Here is an 18534-nt window from a genome sequence, read left to right as displayed (position 1 = left end):
CAAAGTAGCTGAAGATAAAACACAGAAAAACATGAAGGTGATTTTCCTGTTCTGGGATTTTATAAAAAATATTCTGCAGTAGATCAAAAACGAAAGAAAACCATTAATCAACATATGAACATCACCTCTGAAGTTACAGCAGTTTTATTACAGACACAGCGTTTTGCATTTTGTATAATTTTAAAAAGTTTAAATTTGTTCAGAAGGGCGTAAACACAAAGCGCGGACCCGCCGAAACATCAGAATCAGCGAGCTGTCAGCTTTCAGCCCCGACCGTGTCCGTGCCGTCGGGTGAGAAAGGCGACATCTCACTGATTCTGATCCATCGGCGGGTCCGCGCTTTGTGTTTACGTCTTTGTGCAGAAGCCGTGCTCCTGCTCTCATTTACTGTTTTAAATGTTTGGTGGTTGTCAAAATTTTGTGACGTTTCACCTGAGATTCTGGAATTTTGGGCAAAATACATTTATATATAAAAAAATCGATTCAGGATTTAATGAAACGATATCACGTTATCCAAGCCAGAATCGATTTTAATCGATGAATCGATTATTAAAACCCACCCCTACAGAAAAGCAAAACTCATTTATCACTCTCCGTCGTCACTTAATGCAGTAACCATGGCTACCACTTCATGTGGTCATGCTGCAGCAATGTGCAATGGAATTTCTCTATCTGCCTACTTTTGTTCAGTGTGGCAGACGTGGTTGTTCTGCAAAGGATTTCAATTTGTGTTCAAATGAGAGTGTGTCAGTGTGTTCGCTGCTGTGTCAGTGGAAAAGTGGATGAACTGAAAGAAGGGATTCATACTCAGAAAATTCCTCTCTTGAGTTGGAAGGTTGGTTGAGATTTGACATGGACTGAATGTAAAGCAGCAGGACACCCTTAGACGATGATGAGACTGGCTGTCATGAATATTGTGAAGAAAAATGAGACAAAAAGAAAAGCGTGTGCTCATTTGTTGGTTGCAAATCAAAATTTCTCATTCTTCCACATCCTGAAGGTGTTCTACAGAATATTGGGATTTCATAACTGTAGAGGCTCGAATTCACTGTTTGAGTGAGAACTAGTTTGAGATGATTGGAGCTTTGTGGGAAGGTGTGTTGTCCAGCTGGAAGCATCCATCAGAAAATGGGTATACTGAAGTCAGAAAGAAATTGACATGGTCAGCAACAACACTCAGGTAAGCTGTGACATTTAAATGATGTCTGTGGTGAAATGTGAGAAGTCAGATGCATTGCAACTTAAGACAACACCAGCTATCTCTTCCTACGAAGATGGTCATTTGTTGAGGTGAATGCTCATGTATCTGTAGCTCTCCATTAATGCTACGTCTTCTCCCAGAATGGAAATGTGTTCACTTTGTCCTAAAAGTTATCACCATTTCCTTTGTCTCTGCCACATTTTGGAGGAGGTACCACCCCACTGCACAGTGTGGTCCAACAGTTCCCTATACTCTGTCTCCTCCTCACTCCCGTCAGCCAAGAAGATGAAAATGAAGCTGCAGTTCACACAGGCTCACAACTGGACAATAGAAAATGATCTGATGAGTCTCGATTTCTGCTGTTATGTTCAGATGGGGAATTCAGAAACATGTAAACATGTGAATACAAGGATCCATCCATCCTGGTTTGCACCAACAGTTCAGGCTGTAATGATGTGGGGGCTTTGGGCCCCTTAGGACCAAATAAGCATCAGTTAAACACTACAGTCCACCCGAGTATTGTTGCTGACCACGTCCACCAATTTATGAAAAGAGTGGACCCATCGTCTTCCAGCAGGATAATGTCCCACGTCAAAAAGCTCAAATCATCTGAGAATGTTGCACCGAAATCTCTGAGGGATGTTTGAATTTGTGCCATGAAGAATTAAGGTGATTCTGAAGGCAAAGGGGGTGTCCGACCTGGTATTAGCACGGTGTCTCAGCAGCTGGATAGTGTAGTGGTAAGACTACACACCTTTTGGAGTGGTAATCGCATGTTCAATTCCCACCTGGTATCCAGTAAGGGTCCTGGCTAGATCCCCCATGCTAAAAAAACCAAGCCCTGGAATGGCGCAGCTAGGTCTTCATCTTGGACACAAGCATTTCACTACATGTTGTACTCTGTATGATTGTGTACGTGACAAATAAAGTTTGTTTGTGTATCTAATAGTGGGTATCTCAGGTTGGACCACCTTGTTTCTAACAGGTGGAATGCATCTACTTGAGCTATCATGTCAGTAATGTTACAACTGAATAGAAAAATATCACGGCAGTGTCCTATATTTCAAAAATTCAGTTTATAATACATTGTGTTTATTTTTCCTCCTTACATGACATTTCACAGGCTCAGTGCCCGCTAGGAGGAAATTCTTATAACAATCCCAAGTTAAAAGAATATAAAAAAGTGTACTGGAATAAAATGTGTGTGGTCATTCCCAGTATCTCTCAAACAATTATGGTTCTTTGCATCTCTGTCCTTCCTCTGCTATCTTTCTCTCTGCAGACCATGCAAGCGGCACGATGCCCGACAGACGAGCTGTCGCTGACTAACTGTGCCGTGGTGAGTGAGAAGGATCTGCAGTCAGGACAGTGAGTACTTCCTATTACCTAATCACCGTCGCATTTATCAATCTGAGCACACACCCGGGCATCTCTCCAATCAGTTTTCCAAATACCCACCTGACCGCCCACTTTATCACCCATTATTCATCCTGGAGACGACAGTCGGTGATCTGATGGAGTGACTTGCAGCGGATGATTATCATTTCACTTTATTATGGAACAATGATAAGTAAAGCTGCAGGAATCTGATGAAAATCTGCACTCAGGTCAAACTGAAGATTCTGTTGTCTGCCATGGGGCAAGAGGTGGGTCACATCCTGTACAGGTCTTCACTTTGGGGCTATCCTGGAGCTTCTGAGGTTATCATAGGTGTGGATTCCAACCCTGTGATGACTCAGAACTCAGAAGGTTAAAATCTACACATCTAATACACGGTTCATTGTGTTGCTTTTAAAAAGGGTAACATCTGATGTGATCCGCAGTCCATCCATCCATTCGCTTCCCCCTATCCTTTTTCAGGGTCGCTGGGGGCCGGAGCCTATCCCAGTTGTCTTAGGGCGAGAGGCAGGCTACACCCTGGACAGGTCGCCAGTCTGTCGCAGGGCTTCATAAGTAAAACAATGAAGAATCTGTAGTACATGAAAGACTCTTCCCATTTGTTGGTTGTGTGTGGTGAACCAATAAGGCTGCTCTATCAAGAGATACCTAAAAGTGTGAGAACATGGAAGGTAAAGGCCAGGGCGCTGGAGCTGGTGATGCTCCCTGATTTATGGTCCAAGTTCTTCTCTGTCAATGACTGTTGACCACGTAATGAAACTAGGGGAGGTTTTCTTTGTATTTTGGGGTCTGTAATTATTGCCAGTGAAATCCACAACAGTGGGAATGTCGAGTGTCAAACACAGCAGATACAGCTGCGTTGTTTCGTGCGTAATTTTGTCTCTTATTGTCACACTCACCTCAGTCTTGTTGGGTGGCATTGAGGCATTCTTCACAGTCCTCCTTATATTCATTTTTTGTGTGTGTTTGCATCATTTTGCACTTCTTGATAAGCATTTCAACCCTTCGCCTGTCATGTGATTCTTGCTGCATTTGGCATTTTAAAGTGAGAGACAGCAGATCAGTTCAGCAGAAGCAATAAATTAAAAAAAAGAAAATTAAAGAAAAAAAAAATCACAAACCACATACAGATAAGCTAGATACCAGTGAATCATACTATGCTTTTTGACATATATAGTGGGATGCAAAAGTTTGGGCAGCCTTGTTCATAGTCATTATTTTCCTGTATAAATCGTTGGTTGTTACAATAAAATGTCAGTTAAATATGGTACATGGCCTGTATTTATATAGCGCTTTACATATCCAGTCGTCCACCCATTTACACACACACACTGGTGATGGCAAGCTACATTGTAGCCACAGCCACCCTGGGGCGCACTGACAGAGGCGAGGCTGCCCTCTGACCACCACCAGTAGGCAACGGGTGAAGAGTCTTGCCAAAGGACACAACGACCGAGACTGTCCAAGCCGGGACTCGAACCGGCAACCTTCCGATTACAAGGCGAACTGCCAACTCTTGAGCCAGGATCGCCCTAATATAAAATATATGATATAGGAGACACACACAGTGATATTTAAGAAGTGAAATGAAGTTTATTGGATTTACAGAAAGTGTGCAATAATTGTTTAAACAAAATCGGGCAGGTGCATAAATTTGGGCACCACATAAAAAGAAATGAAATCAATATTTAGTAGATCCGCCTTTTGCAGAAATTCCAGCCTCTAAACGCTTCCTGTAGGTTCCAATGAGAGTCTGGATTGTGGTTGAAGGTATTTTGGACCTTTCCTCTTTACAAAACATCTCTAGTTCATTCAGGTTTGATGGCTTATGAGCATGGACAGCACTCTTTAACTCACACAACAGATGTTCAATAATATTCAGGTCTGGGCTGAGATGGCCGTTCCAGAACGTTGTACTTGTTCCTCTGCATGAATGCCTTAGTGGATTTTCAGCAGTGTTTCAGGTCATTGTCTTGTTGAAAGATCCAGCCCCGGCGCAGCTTCAGCTTTGTCACTGATTCCTGGACATTGGTCTCCAGAATCTGCTGATACTGAGTGGAATCCATGTGTCCCTCAACTTTGACAAGATTCCCAGTCCCTGCACTGGCCACGCAGCCCCACAGCATGATGGAACCAGCACCATATTTTACTGTAGGTAGCAGGTGTTTTTCTTTTTCCTCCATGCATAACACCCCTTGTTATGCCCAAATAACTTTTCATTTCATCAGCCCACAGCACCTTATTCCAGAATGAAGCTGGTTTGTCCAAATGTGCTTTAGCAAACCTCAAGCAGCCCTGTTTGTGCTGTGGGCAGAGAAAAGGCTTCCTCTGCATCACTCTCACGTACAGCATCTCCTTGTGTAAAGTGCGCCGAATGGTTGAACGATGCACAGCGACTCCATCTGCTGCAAGATGATGTTGTAGGTCTTTGGTGCTGGTCTGTGGGTTGATTCTGACTGTTCTCACCGTCGCTTCTGTCTATCCGAGATTTTTCTTGGTCTGCCACTTCCAGCCTTAACTTGAACTGAGCCTGTGGTCTCCCATTTTCCTCAATATGTTCCTAACTGTGGAAACAGACGGCTTTCTATATCCTTCCCCTAAACCATGATGGTGAATAATCTTTGTCTTCAGGTCATTTGAGAGTTGTTTTGAGACCCCCATGTTGCTACTCTTCAGAGAAAATTAAAAGAGGAGGGAAACTTACAACTGACTCTGTTCACCTGTATATGTAGGTCAGGGGTCACTGTGTCATGGATCGCTGTGTGGCAGGAGGAGGACCCAAATTGCAAAACTCACAGACTCGGGGATGAACTCAAAAATCACAGCTTTAATGCTGGAGAGGCAGAACGTAGGAAATACAAAACTAAACTGGGAAACTAAATACAAAGCTCGCTGAGGAACACACACGGCCATGAGGGAGAACGCGACACAGAACTGAGGGAGACGCAGACATAAATACACAGAGGGTTAACGAGGGAAGTTGGAGCACACGGGGAACACAGGTGACACTGATAGTCATAACAAGACACGGCAGGAGTGAACGCAACACTGACGGGAAACGGGCAAAGTAAAACAGGAAGTACAGAGGTTCAGACAGGAGGAGAGAGAGCGCGGGGAAAACACAGACATAACAGGCTGGGGAAAACAGAATAAAACACAAGGAGAGACGAGGGCTCACAGATACACAGGGGCACACAGGAGGTAACCAAATAAGGAACATTTTAACTAAATAATCCTAGGAACCAAGGCATAACTAGGGAATAAAATACAAAACACACAAAAACTGAGAATACTGGGCCCACATGGCCCAGGACCATGACACACTGAGGTTACCAAGCCAATTTGAGTTCCAATAATCAGTCCTAAAGGGTTTGGAATCAATAAAATGACAACAGTGCCCAAATTTATGCAGCTGCCTGATTTTGTTTAAACAATTATTGCACACTTTCTGTAAATCCAATGAACTTCATTTCACTTCTCAAATATCACTGTGTGTGTCTCCTATATGATATATTTAACTGACATTTTTTATTGTAACAACCAACGATTTATACAGGAAAATAATGACTATTAACAAGGTTGCCCAAACTTTTGCATCCCACTGTACAATAATTGCATATTTCAGCATCTGCAACCTTTATTTATTTACAATGCACAAGAGAAAAGCGCTTGGCTGGTTTAGACTGAGAGGGCAGATTGCTCTTAGTGATAGACGGAGTAAAGGGATGCAATGTGTCAGCCAATAGTCATCGTAATAGAGGCTTGCTTGTATAAGTGAGCACCAAGGGCACAGGAGAGGGTTGACTGAAGGTGAACAGGCTGAGGTTTGAAGGAATGCGGTGGAGAGTGGGCAGACAGGTATGATCCAAAGGATTCCAAGGTAAGTAGATATCCTGCAGTGCCTCAGTTTTTCCAGAGGGCAGGTGAAGAAAGAATTCACGTGAAGGTGAGAAGTCCAAGAACCATTAAGAAGATCAGCTGGGAATAAAAAGGATTAAGTCACACTGAGGTTGGCCAAGTTATCCCTGTAATGGAGACAATGATCTTGTAGAGAACTGCTGCCACAGCCACTACTTAAATATCCGGTAGGGATAAAGGAGAATGACAAACAGGAGTGCGGGAGCAAGCACTGGAAATACAGCTCTGCCCACAGTTCTACCTGCTGCAAGAGAAAGAGAAGCTCCAACCAGCCCACAGTCCTAACAGCACCGTTTAATGTCTGACTGTTAACAAGTTCATGTGAGGTGGCAGAGCTGGGATCCTCCAGGCTTGGAGGCCATGGGCTCCATTCTTTTGCTATCTCAGAGTTGCTATCTCAAAAAATCTAAATAACCTTAAAGACACCTTCAGCTTCAACTTGAGCAATAACTATAAACTATAGCTATAACTATAAACATGTAATGTAAGATAAAAATTGTAATCCAATCTCTCTCCACAGACATGTGAGTGTGAAGACCACACCCAACCACAAGTTTGTGTTTACAGTCAAGACCCACCACACTGTGGCTGCAGGAAGCATCGCCTTCAGCCTGCCACAGGTACACACATGCAAAAACTCACAGACTTGTTAAGTACGTGTTAGCCACATGCTCAGGCTTTTCTTCTTGGTTTTTTCTCTCCTGTAGAGGAAATGGGCTGGTCTCTCCATAGGGCAGGAGGTGGAAGGTATGAAATGCGCTTCTCTGATTGCTGATTTTGATGTTTAAGAATACCAACTCAAAACCTCTGTAGTTACTGTTTTCAAGCTTTCAGCTGCTGCATATAGATGCACTCGTAAATTAAGACAGTTTACTTTCTGTGATAAATACTGACTTTTCAAGACAGCGAGTCATTAATGTAAAACTCCATTTTATTCAAATATAATATGTTAGGCACGAAGATTACATATTGCATTTTCAAATGAACTACGTTGGTTTTGCAGACTTTTCTCGGGTAATGTAAGTAATCTCAGGCACACAATAAAGTGCAGGACAGGGTGGTGTCTGCACTGCAGTTCCTTAAGATGTATTTTATGCTGAAATTAGAAGCATGTGATGTTAAACGTCCTTTTTTTAAAAGCTCCTTGAGCTCCCAGAGCTAATAATGTTAGCTTAATAGCAGTTGTCCTATTAGATTGTTACAGATATTCTTGCATTTATTATTATTATTATGTAGTTCTAGAAATCACTGAGGCAGTTATATAGTAGCATTGGCCTGTTAGCTTGTTAAAGATAAACAGTTAAGAACTGTGACACGTGTTGAAAAAATAAATGAAAAACTTTCATTAACTTCTTGTGCTTTTTTCCCATATTTGAGAAGTATAAGACGAATACATTTTTAAATCTTTGCTTTAATTTCTTGTGCAGGCCACTTGGGCTTTAATGCCTAAGCATGTAGCTTAATTGCTACAGTTAAAATTGGACAGTTTACCTTTAGGATGGGGCTTTGCAAACTATTAATAATGTCAAATACTGCAAATTGTTCCTATTTAAAAGATCTATTAGAATCTCTTCTGTAATGGTTTATTATTAGTTGTTCATTTATATCCTCATGTGTTACATACATCTACAGCTTTTACTTTTAGATTCATTGTTTTTTAGGGTTTGTTATAAAAATCCAAAGCAGATTTTGACTCATTAACCTAAATATGATAGTAATTGTAGCCTTGTTTGTCCAATCAGTGGCCAACTACAATTTTGACAAGTCCAAGCAGTGCATTGGCGCCATGACAATCGAAATCGACTTCCTGCAGAAGAAGAGTACTGACTCCTCTCCCTACGACTCAGACAAGATGGCCGCCGAGTTCATCCAGCAGTTCAACAACCAGGCCTTCTCTGTCACCCAGCAGGTTTTTATTTCCATGCCTCAAAGTGTCAGACTCACACACACATCGATATTCAGAGGCATAACATTTGACTTTTGATGTACCATCATCTGCTTTCCTGTCTTTCAGCTAGTGTTTAGTTTCTGTGACAAGCTGTTTGGCTTGGTGGTAAAGGATATTGAGGCCATGGATGCCAGCATCCTCAAAGGAGAACCAGCGTCTGGAAAGAAACCGCAAAAGGTACTGAGTCACAATAACAAGATCAGCCAAATTATCCCAGGGAAAGTAAAGTAAATCAGGGTTTTGATGTAGAGGCTCTGAGTTATACAGCTTGGAAATCGCTCATTGGTAAAAAACAGGAACTGAGCAGTAACAGCCTGGTTGTTACTGGAAGTGCCTGCGGTTAGGGCTCGTTTAGTGGGGACGGGAGTCTGGATGTGAGTCAGTCCTGGCACCTGCGGGACTTTGTTGTTTGTGCTGGACTAACGCATTACGCTTTCATAATTAAACTCCAGGGAGGAAGCTTGAAATTGATTTGCATTTGAGAAATGAAGCCCTACTCATAATATTACCTCCTCCTCTACAAAGGAGGTTATGTTTTTGGAATGATGATTTTTTTACGTACTTTTATCTTAATACAGTGTGCACAAATATAGTTAGACAAATAGAATAGACAAACTGAATTGTGCAGAGACTGAAAGCATGAAGAAGTGCAAAGTTTGTTGTTTTAATCAAAAATCTGTGTTGTTTGCAAATTATGCAAAAAAAATCCCTTTTAACTTTATTTCCAAGAAAGATGGGGGACTTCATCTCGTCAAGCTGTAGTCAAACCCCGCAGTGACAGCGCTGCGAGAATTTATGGATAAGGTGTCTAAATGAATTGTTGAGTTTCCTTTGTAAACACATTAGAGAGAATGTTACACCTCAAAGCTGTATTTCACATATAAAGAGTGATGATTCACTGTGTTCACTGAGGCCATCACAATCTTCCTGGTCTTGCATTACTACTGCAAAACAAGTCAAAGGTTGAATAACTGTCACAAGCTGCCAGGCTTACACCAAAACGTTCTGAAAAAGCTGTTCTAAAAGCTAAGAAGTAACAACTTGAGCTGGAAACTGTAACAGCAGGAGTGGCTATTTAGGGACATAAAGATTTGCATGATATTCCAAACCCTCCATGAAATGAAAGAGGATCTCACTGAGAGAAAACAAAGCGCTAAACAAAGCTTTAAAATTAAAGTGTTTCTGCAGAACAGCAGTTATTGAATTAAATGTAGTGCATTTAAATTCTTTTACTTTTTTTTCTAGACTTTTTGGTTTGAAAATGTCTTAAACTACAAGTCACATTCACCTGTTCACACTCGTGACACACTGGGGCAATATTGGGTCGACTTTCTTCCCCAACAACACTCTGACCCACTGCACCTACTGCCCCACAGCTGCACCTATTGCCCCAAGATAGTGACTGAAGTATATTGCAAAGCCATACAACTCACCCAGATTCTTCTCAGATTCTTGTGGCGATCACAACTGTGTGTTAGAAAAGTAGAAGATGCTGCAGCTCTGGTGTCATATCCTGTCCTGTTTATAGTGTGCAGACCTTTTCCCTGTAATGTGCACAAGACAGTGTGGATTGAATAAATAGAAAAGCATTAAATCATTTTTAACTGGGCATCTTCATAAATAAGTAGTGGATGAAGGGGAGGAACTGAAACTTGCACACGATTAACACTGTGTTGTAACAATGATTTCAAGTTAAACACCTTGCTCAGTAAAAGCAGAACCATTAACCTTTCAGTACCTAAAGAGACGATAATAAAGAAGAACAAGTATCTGGACTTGGGGATGCCAGACCTGTTGAAAGATCTCCAGCCATACAATGATATACTGAAACAAACCTGTTTCAATTTAAATTCAATTTAAGAGACAAAACTCTCGCCAGGAGAGTTCACTTTTGATGTGAGCTCCATTTATTATTCATTGTCATCCACATTAAAGCTAATCCCACAAAAACTAACATGAATGAGGCTTGGATGGGACACAAAGATCCTTGAAGAGTTAAGCAATTAATAAACTCAAACCTGTGATTATTCCCAAATTGGAACTTACCGCTGCCATAGTAGCTCTGCTCATAGACCAGGTGACTGAGGAGGAAAATGAGCTTCCACTGTTGTTATTTGGAAATGCAAAAAAAAGGAAAAAAATGAGACATGGTCATTCCCGACCTTTGTCACCAACAGGGTTTTTGTAATGGGATCTTTTTTGATGTCATAAGACTCTGAGTGAATATACATGACGTTTATATTCAATCCAGTTTTATTTATATATTACCAAATCATAACAGCTGTTATGTCAAGGTGGGTTTTTTACCACAAGGTAAAGACCCTACAGTAATACAGAAGCAACCCTAACAATCAGACGACCCCCTTTGAGCAAGCACTTGGTTAAAGTGGAAAGGAAAAACTCGATTTTAACTGGAAGAAACCTTCAGCAGAACCAGGGTCAAAGAGCAGCAGCCATCTGTCATGACTGGTTGGGAATAAAGGGAGGGAGGCAAAGTAAAACATGCATGAATCCAGCTGATTCTATATCACGTCTCCATGTCTTTGAGATAAAGTGTAGCTACAGGTGCTGGAGAGTCAAAGCTAAAGATCTGACTCTGACAGGAAACCATTAGATATGAAGATATATTGTAATAAATGTTACCACAGTGACTCTGAAAAAATGCACCAGTGCAAGCAAGAAGTTGCTGAAGACACAAGAGAGCTGCTGTATGGCTTCTACCTTTAGCACATTTACTACATGTGTTTTTGGAAAGTACATCTTTTAAAAACAAAAGCAATTCTAGAACAAAGTTGTTTTGATAGTGCCCGAAGGTAAAACTATATGTAATCACTGGGGCAGGTTTGTGGGAACCTGTACAACAACCACAGAATTGCTAGCAAGTTCAAAAATGAAACTAATAAAGTTCCCTATGATCTGAACTGTTAACGCTGTCCTATGTTACTGATAGGCTATGGTCGCTAAGCTAAGCCTGTTAGCTAACGCTTGCGCTGGTACACAAAGCAGGTACATGAATTTACCTCATGGTTAGACCAGGGGTCAGCAACCTTTAACACCCAAAGAGCCGAAAAAGAAAACACTGGGAGCCTCAAATACTTTCTGACATCTAAAATGAAGATAACACTGTATATATTGTTTTTTACTTTTATGCTTTGTGTGAACAACTAAGGTGTGTTGCTTATGAAATCCATGAAGTGCTACAGAGAAAATTACGTTTTATTTATGTAATTAACACATTTTGAACTCTTAAAGAAATATAACAAAAGGAAAGATGCTGAACTAAAATGATCCAGCAAACAAAAACTGTTATATCACCTTTGTGCTTTTGGAGCCTTGACCCGACTTTTAAAAATATTAGGAAAAAAAAGCACTATGCTGATAAAAAATTAAAAATAGATATTTGCAACATTCTGCCTAAATATGTATTTTACCAGGTTAATGTGTGTAGCGGGGCGTGGTCTGCAGCGCCTCTGCAGGGGAGTGGGACGCACCTGAGCGGCACCCGCAATCACGCCTCGCCGCTTTAACGTCTGTGCTCTCTCTGCTGTTGCGTTGGTGTGTGTTGGGCTGTGAGCTGCAAAGCTACAGCCGGCTGTATGCCTACAGCAACCGTGTGTGAAAAGTGGTTAATATAGAGATGCTGAAAAGCGTGTTCATGCAAACATCGTCAGGTCTGCCGTGATATGTTTACAATAAGACTTCTGCTCCTGAACGGCTTCCGCGAGTGTGACGCTTATTTTGAGCAATGAAAAAATAATAGAATATAATTTTATTTTTATGTTTCAAAATCACAATAATCTCCCAATTTAGAACTACAAGTTAAAAAGAACTAACATAAATAAAATACACTTGCCGACCCCTGGGTTAGACCTTTATCAAGCATGTAACTCAACATAACAAAGAATAAGGACTTTTTTTCTTTGACTTTGGCTTCCTGTTTGGATTCATGTGAAGCGTAATCCACTTATTGTTTGTATGATGTCTTTTATGTGCTGTAATTGCTGTATTTATCTGTCTGTATCTGTGCTTTTACGCTCTTATGTTGTCTCCACCGGATATCACAGAATACTGACATTCAGGAGATCTCTCCCAGCTACTGTTTTAATGGGAGGAGAGGCACGGATGTATTATCAGAAAATGTAAAAGATAAATGGAAGAAGAGTGATCTCTGGGTAATGGATGGCAATTTGTGTCAATAATCACCACAGATTTGAAAAGTAAATAAATACAACACATCAAGATTTTATCCTGGCAGATGTCCTAATACCAATCGAAATATAGCTTTTTAAACTTGTAAGGTCTGCATTGGCATCAGTAACAGCCCCAGCCCTAACGTCCAACTGTAACCCTAAAACTCAGGAGTTTTTAAAAAGAGTTTAAATAATATGTTCTGATAGCATCACTGATGACTACTTAGACCTCAGACAGTTAAGCCACATGCTTCATAGGCAAAATTGTTTAAAAACAGTGGACATTAACCCTACCCCAACCAAAATTTAGAGGCAGCAGTTGATTTGAAAAGCAACATCTTCTAGTTTGTGAAACCATGATTATTTAGCATGTGACTAAAATACAAGCGAATCCTTATGCTTCCTATAATGTGCCAATTTTCACATAAGAAGTATTGACCCTAACTCTGATCTCTGACAGATCGACGTCGGTCTGATGGTCGGCAACAGCCAGGTGATTTTTGAGAAGGCTGAGAATTCATCCCTCACACTAGTCGGTACGTTCTGTCTTGTAGTCTGCTCATAGCAAGCATGAACAAAAAAAAAGCTTTGCAAACACAGGCAAATTCAAGCTGTACTAACAATTCATGTCGGTATAAATACAAGTGCTCCACAAGATGGCAGCAAGAACACATTCTCGGAAAAAAGCATTTTCTATGCAGCACCTCTGCCCACAAGAAAAGCTTCAATGCTTTTTTTCCTCACTGACTTTTCCTTATATCTGAGAATCGTTCCACTTTATGTTTTAACAGGCAAGGCAAAGACCAAGGAGGCACGACAGACAATCATCAACCCAGACTGGAACTTTGAAAAGATGGGAATTGGTGGTCTGGACAAGGAATTCTCAGACATTTTCCGCAGAGCCTTTGCCTCCCGAGTCTTTCCCCCTGACATTGTGGAGCAGATGGGTGAGGAACCATTCTCTCATTTGTACTAAGCTAGAGTGATTGTCTTTCTTGGAGTATTTCTTGCATCTTAACCTCTGTTCCCCATACCTTAATGGGCTGATGGTGAGAAAATGTATCTGTTTCTATTGTTTTTGCAAGACCTAAAAAATGCAACATAAGCAGCTTGTGACTTGTTATGGATCAAACATTGCTGGGAAAACCTCAGCATGTTGTATGTACTGTGTGTATTCCCCATGCTAATAAAAATAATATATACTGCAATAACAGAGTGAAAGAACAAAGCCACAGTACCTGTACCATACCCTTTATTTTATTCATGATACACACAGAAAATAAGCATTTATATTGATTTTACAGCCCATTTTATGAATCTAGTCTCCTCCCTGTGGCACTGAACACATTGGACAACTTCATAGCATGTCTGGCATCATCTGACATCTTCAGTGTCATTCCCATTGTCTTTCCTGCCCCATCTTTTTCTTTAATTTTACGTCTGCCTTTTCTTCTTTCTGATTCTTCTTCTTTCCTTTTTCCTCTCTGCCTCTGTCCCTTTAACATTCATCATGCCGTCAACTTTCCTTCTTCCAGGCTGCAAGCACGTGAAGGGCATCATGCTGTTTGGACCACCAGGATGTGGCAAAACGCTGATGGCCAGGCAGATTGGCAAGATGCTCAACGCCCGCGAGCCGAAGGTCGTCAACGGCCCAGAGATCCTGAACAAGTACGTGGGAGAGTCTGAGGCTAACATCCGCAAACTGTTCGCCGAGGCTGAGGAGGAACAGAAGAGGGTAAGTAATACTTGGTGTTTTTTTCTGTACTTGTATTAAGCTAAAAATAAATACACAACTTACAAAGTTATTCGGACTTTCAGCTGGGCGCTAACAGTGGCCTTCACATCATTATCTTTGACGAGCTGGACGCCATCTGCAAGCAGAGAGGAACGGGCGCCAGCAGCACAGGCGTGCACGACACTGTTGTCAACCAGCTTCTGTCCAAGATTGACGGCGTGGAGCAGCTTAACAACATCTTGGTCATTGGTAAGTAGCATCAGAGGAAATGACTGAACCCATTGTTAGCTTTAAAATATATGTAATGGTTGGAGAGCAGGAGTCCCTTACGTTCGAACACATAAGAGGCCTATATGAGTCAACAACAATCATTTTTTTATTTCCATGAAAGCTGGGAAAACCATTTTATCCATATTAAACAATAAATTTAGTTAATGCAGTGTAGCATCTTTAACAGCATGAATTCTTCTGGGTTCACAGTTATCTTGCCTTCGCTCCTTCTCTCCAGGTATGACCAACAGGCCTGACTTGATAGATGACGCCCTGATGAGACCCGGCAGGTTTGAGGTGAAAATGGAAATCGGTGAGATTGCATTTTCTCTCTAAATACTTGATCCTCATTTGGGTACAAGTCTCAGGCACACGTGGAATAAAATGTGATGCAGTGTGCTCGTTTGAATGGCTTGCTATAAGGTGGGGCACCATTAATCCAAACCATTAAAATGTCAGCTAAATCCAAATAGCATCATTTCCACAGCAGAACCATGGTGATATTTTTCTGGCATATAAACTGGATTACACGTGGATTATTTCAGAGTTTGTAGTTTTGAGGCTGCAGTAGTGGTATTACTGTAAACCCGGGCTTATCCAATCATTGAGGTAAATGGAAAATAAGGCAACCACCTTTAAGCTTCTGAATGACACAAACACATTTTATTATACTCGGCCTATAAGACGTCACAGTACAAAGTACATATTGTGTCAGGAAAATCAGTGTTGGAAAAAATGTTTCTTCTTTAAATAAGCGTACTGTCCTGGCTTTCTCCTGATGGTATGTAGAGGCATGCCACGTTAACATACCCTTTTTTTTTCCATTTAATTGAATAACATTTTGAAAATCCAACCGCAGCTCCTCTTCCAAAAAACAGCGTCTTTGTTACTCTGAACAATCCACAGAACACAGTGTGCATGCCAAATGGAACAACTTTATCCAGAAAAAGTAGTCCCTGTTTCTCCTGTCTATAGCTCATGGCCATGATCCTACTACACCCCTCTTTATAAATCTAGTTAGCATCAGACATACTACAGTTAGCAGCAGGTCCTTCGGTGAACTCAGTGTTTCCACAGATTAGATGTGTTGCCATGGTCAGCTTTCGTATTTTGCACTACACACTCGGTTTTGAAAAGTGTAACCACACGTGAGACTGCTTTCAGCTTGCCCTGGAGTGATGTCACATGGTCTGCCTTTCTTTCTCCCTTTAACTCAGATGTACTCTGCTGCTAATTTTTTACCTTTTTTTTTTATTGAGCAATAGACTATGTGCGCCTTAGCATATGCTACTTCCGGTGGGGAAACTCCTGTAGGGCGCTCCGTTTCCGGTGTGATATTCGCAGCTTGTTTACCGTGGGGTTTTCCAAAAAAAGTCAACCAAATGGACGAATCAAGCGGCAATTTACATTTCTCAAGATGTCTTGAGCATTTACCGGATATATCTATAGATGATGTTCATCGACTTGTCGATATTTTTCCCTCGCGCCTCAGAGCAAAAGAGAGAAAGGATTGAAATTTCTTGGTATTTTATATATAGAGTTCCCTCGTTTATCGCAGGTGTTATGTTCTAAAAATAACCAGCGACAGGTGAAATCTGCGAAGTAGCCAGCTTTATTTTTTACAATTATTTTAGATGTTTTAAGACTAAAACCCATCACTACACACTTTATACACTTTTCTTAGACATGCATGAACAGTTTCACACTTTTCTCTCTTGTTTAAACTCTTTCAAAGTTCAAACCTTCGTTAAAAAAAAAAAGAAGAGTCTATTACAGAATGAAACCAAAGATCAAAACCTGTTTTCAGTTCCAAACATTTATTTGAGAAATAAACCTACAGTATATTTGTTTTTCTATAAATAATAATGACAGTTTAAGCTTAATTGCACCTCAATGCACCATATATATATATATATATATATATATATATATATATATATATATATATACACACACACACCTGTGTGGTATGGTAAAAAAAACAAAAAAAAACGATAACTTCTACCTTCCTTTAGCATGTCCAGTTTGTTGACATGCTGTGTAGGTGTGTACTGATATCGATATAACGGGGAAACATATGGCTTTGACTATTGTTCACCTGTAGTTTGAATGCTGGACATTTGCCTGATTAAATCATAAGAACTGTCACTATACAGAGATGTGCTCCTGAATGTGGACGATGTGTCTTCTGCATGCAGTAATGCAGTTCTGCTTGTGTTGAGTGATGTAAACCAGCGGTCGCCAACCCCCGGGCCTCGGACCGGTACCGGTCCGTGAGTCGTTTGGTACCGGGCCGCGAGAGTTGAGGCTCAGGTGTAAAATGTTTGGTTTTCAGGGTTTTTATCGGTTTTCAGCGTTATTTTGTTATCGTTTTTATCGTTAACTTGGTTTTCCTGGGTCTTTTCATGTGTGTTATGAATAAATCTTCTTTTTTTCGGTACCAGTACTAGTTTTATTTTGTTGTATTTATCCGCGACACCTTAAAGGCCGGCCCGTGAAAATATTGTCGGGCATAAACCGGTCTGTGGCGCAAAAAAGGTTGGAGACCGCTGATGTAAACAAACAATCGACCTACGCTCTTCAAACATCAAAATTGATCATTCGATTTTTTTATGACACAGCAATGGTGAGTGTTCCCACCCTCTGCTCTTTGTAACTTAACGTAATCTTTCCGTTTTCGTATTTTGGACATGATTTTGGAGTCCACCTTCGCAGTAGCGATTGACTGCAAAATAAAGCTACCGAAAATGTACAACCCTACATCCGGTCTTAAAACAGGAAGTTAGCATTTTCTCGTGCACAGGGTCTAATGCAAAATACAAACTCTCTCTGCTGCTAAAATTTGATACCAATGGATTTAGTGTGAAGTGGTACTCAGTAGCACCCATGTAATTCAGTCAGCTCCGTAAAAAATATGAAGTTTGGGGCATAAGCTTCATTAAAGTGTCTCTAATCAGTAGCTAAAGCATTTCTGTTAGCTAGTTAATATTAGCACATAAAGCAAGCTAGTGCCCAGAGACAGTAGCTACTGTGCTTTCACCCACTAGTTTTTGATGACCCTTTCTCAAGCAACAAAATGAGTATTGTTACTGTTGCCATCTTGGATGTAACAAGAGTATGACCAAGACTTATAAAACCGACTTAATTTTTAATTCAGTATGAGTGACTGAGACCATGAACTCAGTAGGAAGGTTGTTCTCCCAAAGACTTGCAGTTCTTCTTGTAACCTCCGACATTGCTCCCTGGTGGGAGCAAATAATACACATTTAAGGGATTTGAATGTTGGCTTCCATTTTAATACCCAGAAGCTATATCCATCTTTTATACTGTCTACGGCTAGTGCTAGTTGGAAGCTCAGCTCGAATGTTTTTGAATAGAAGCCTGTATGCTAATGAACTTTCCTACTCTTTTTTTTTAACCCTCATTCTAATCTCTAGGTCTTCCTGATGAAAAGGGACGCGTCCAGATCCTAAACATCCACACCAACAAGATGCGAAGCTTCAACCTTCTCGCTTCCGACGTCAACGTCAAGGAACTGGCAGCAGAAACTAAGAACTACAGCGGTGCAGAGCTGGAGGGTCTGGTCAGGGCTGCGCAGTCAACCGCCATGAACCGGCACATCAAGGTCACAAGGCACTTCCTAATACACAAAGCATACATAGCGCTGTGTCAGTGTAATGACGAAGCAGAAACACCATCCACGTGAATAGTTTTCATCTAAAACACAGATCAGATATCAGATTTAAATATCAGTGGCTGTAAAAACCATGGACAACAGCATCTCCCCAAAACTGAAGCAAAGATGTCACGTCAGTTTTGGTGCCTGGCAGCAGTATAGGTCATAAACCCCGCCTCCTCCAAGTTAGTGGATGGC

General features: G+C 41.0%; 1 protein-coding gene across 2 annotated transcripts in view; it reads left to right on the top strand.

Moving 5' to 3' along the window:
- Window positions 1-18534, top strand: part of LOC146710631 (vesicle-fusing ATPase) — a 76607-nt gene that overhangs the window by 43271 nt on the left and 14802 nt on the right. For both annotated transcript variants that reach the window (XM_085453231.1, XM_085453229.1), the window contains 11 exons: window positions 2484-2569; window positions 7038-7137; window positions 7225-7264; window positions 8260-8426; window positions 8532-8642; window positions 13116-13191; window positions 13447-13602; window positions 14191-14390; window positions 14474-14639; window positions 14899-14973; window positions 18098-18285. In XM_085453231.1, coding sequence (XP_085309357.1) covers window positions 2484-2569; window positions 7038-7137; window positions 7225-7264; window positions 8260-8426; window positions 8532-8642; window positions 13116-13191; window positions 13447-13602; window positions 14191-14390; window positions 14474-14639; window positions 14899-14973; window positions 18098-18285 — 1365 coding nt within the window. The remainder of the gene's footprint in view (window positions 1-2483; window positions 2570-7037; window positions 7138-7224; window positions 7265-8259; window positions 8427-8531; window positions 8643-13115; window positions 13192-13446; window positions 13603-14190; window positions 14391-14473; window positions 14640-14898; window positions 14974-18097; window positions 18286-18534) is intronic.

Source organism: Copadichromis virginalis, linkage group LG4 (assembly GCF_057382275.1).
Source record: "Copadichromis virginalis isolate Kocher_CV1m ecotype Utaka linkage group LG4, C_Virginalis_male_GT1.1, whole genome shotgun sequence".
In the NCBI taxonomy this organism is placed as follows: Eukaryota; Metazoa; Chordata; class Actinopteri; order Cichliformes; family Cichlidae; genus Copadichromis; species Copadichromis virginalis.
This window is presented reverse-complemented; position numbering and strand designations above follow the sequence as displayed.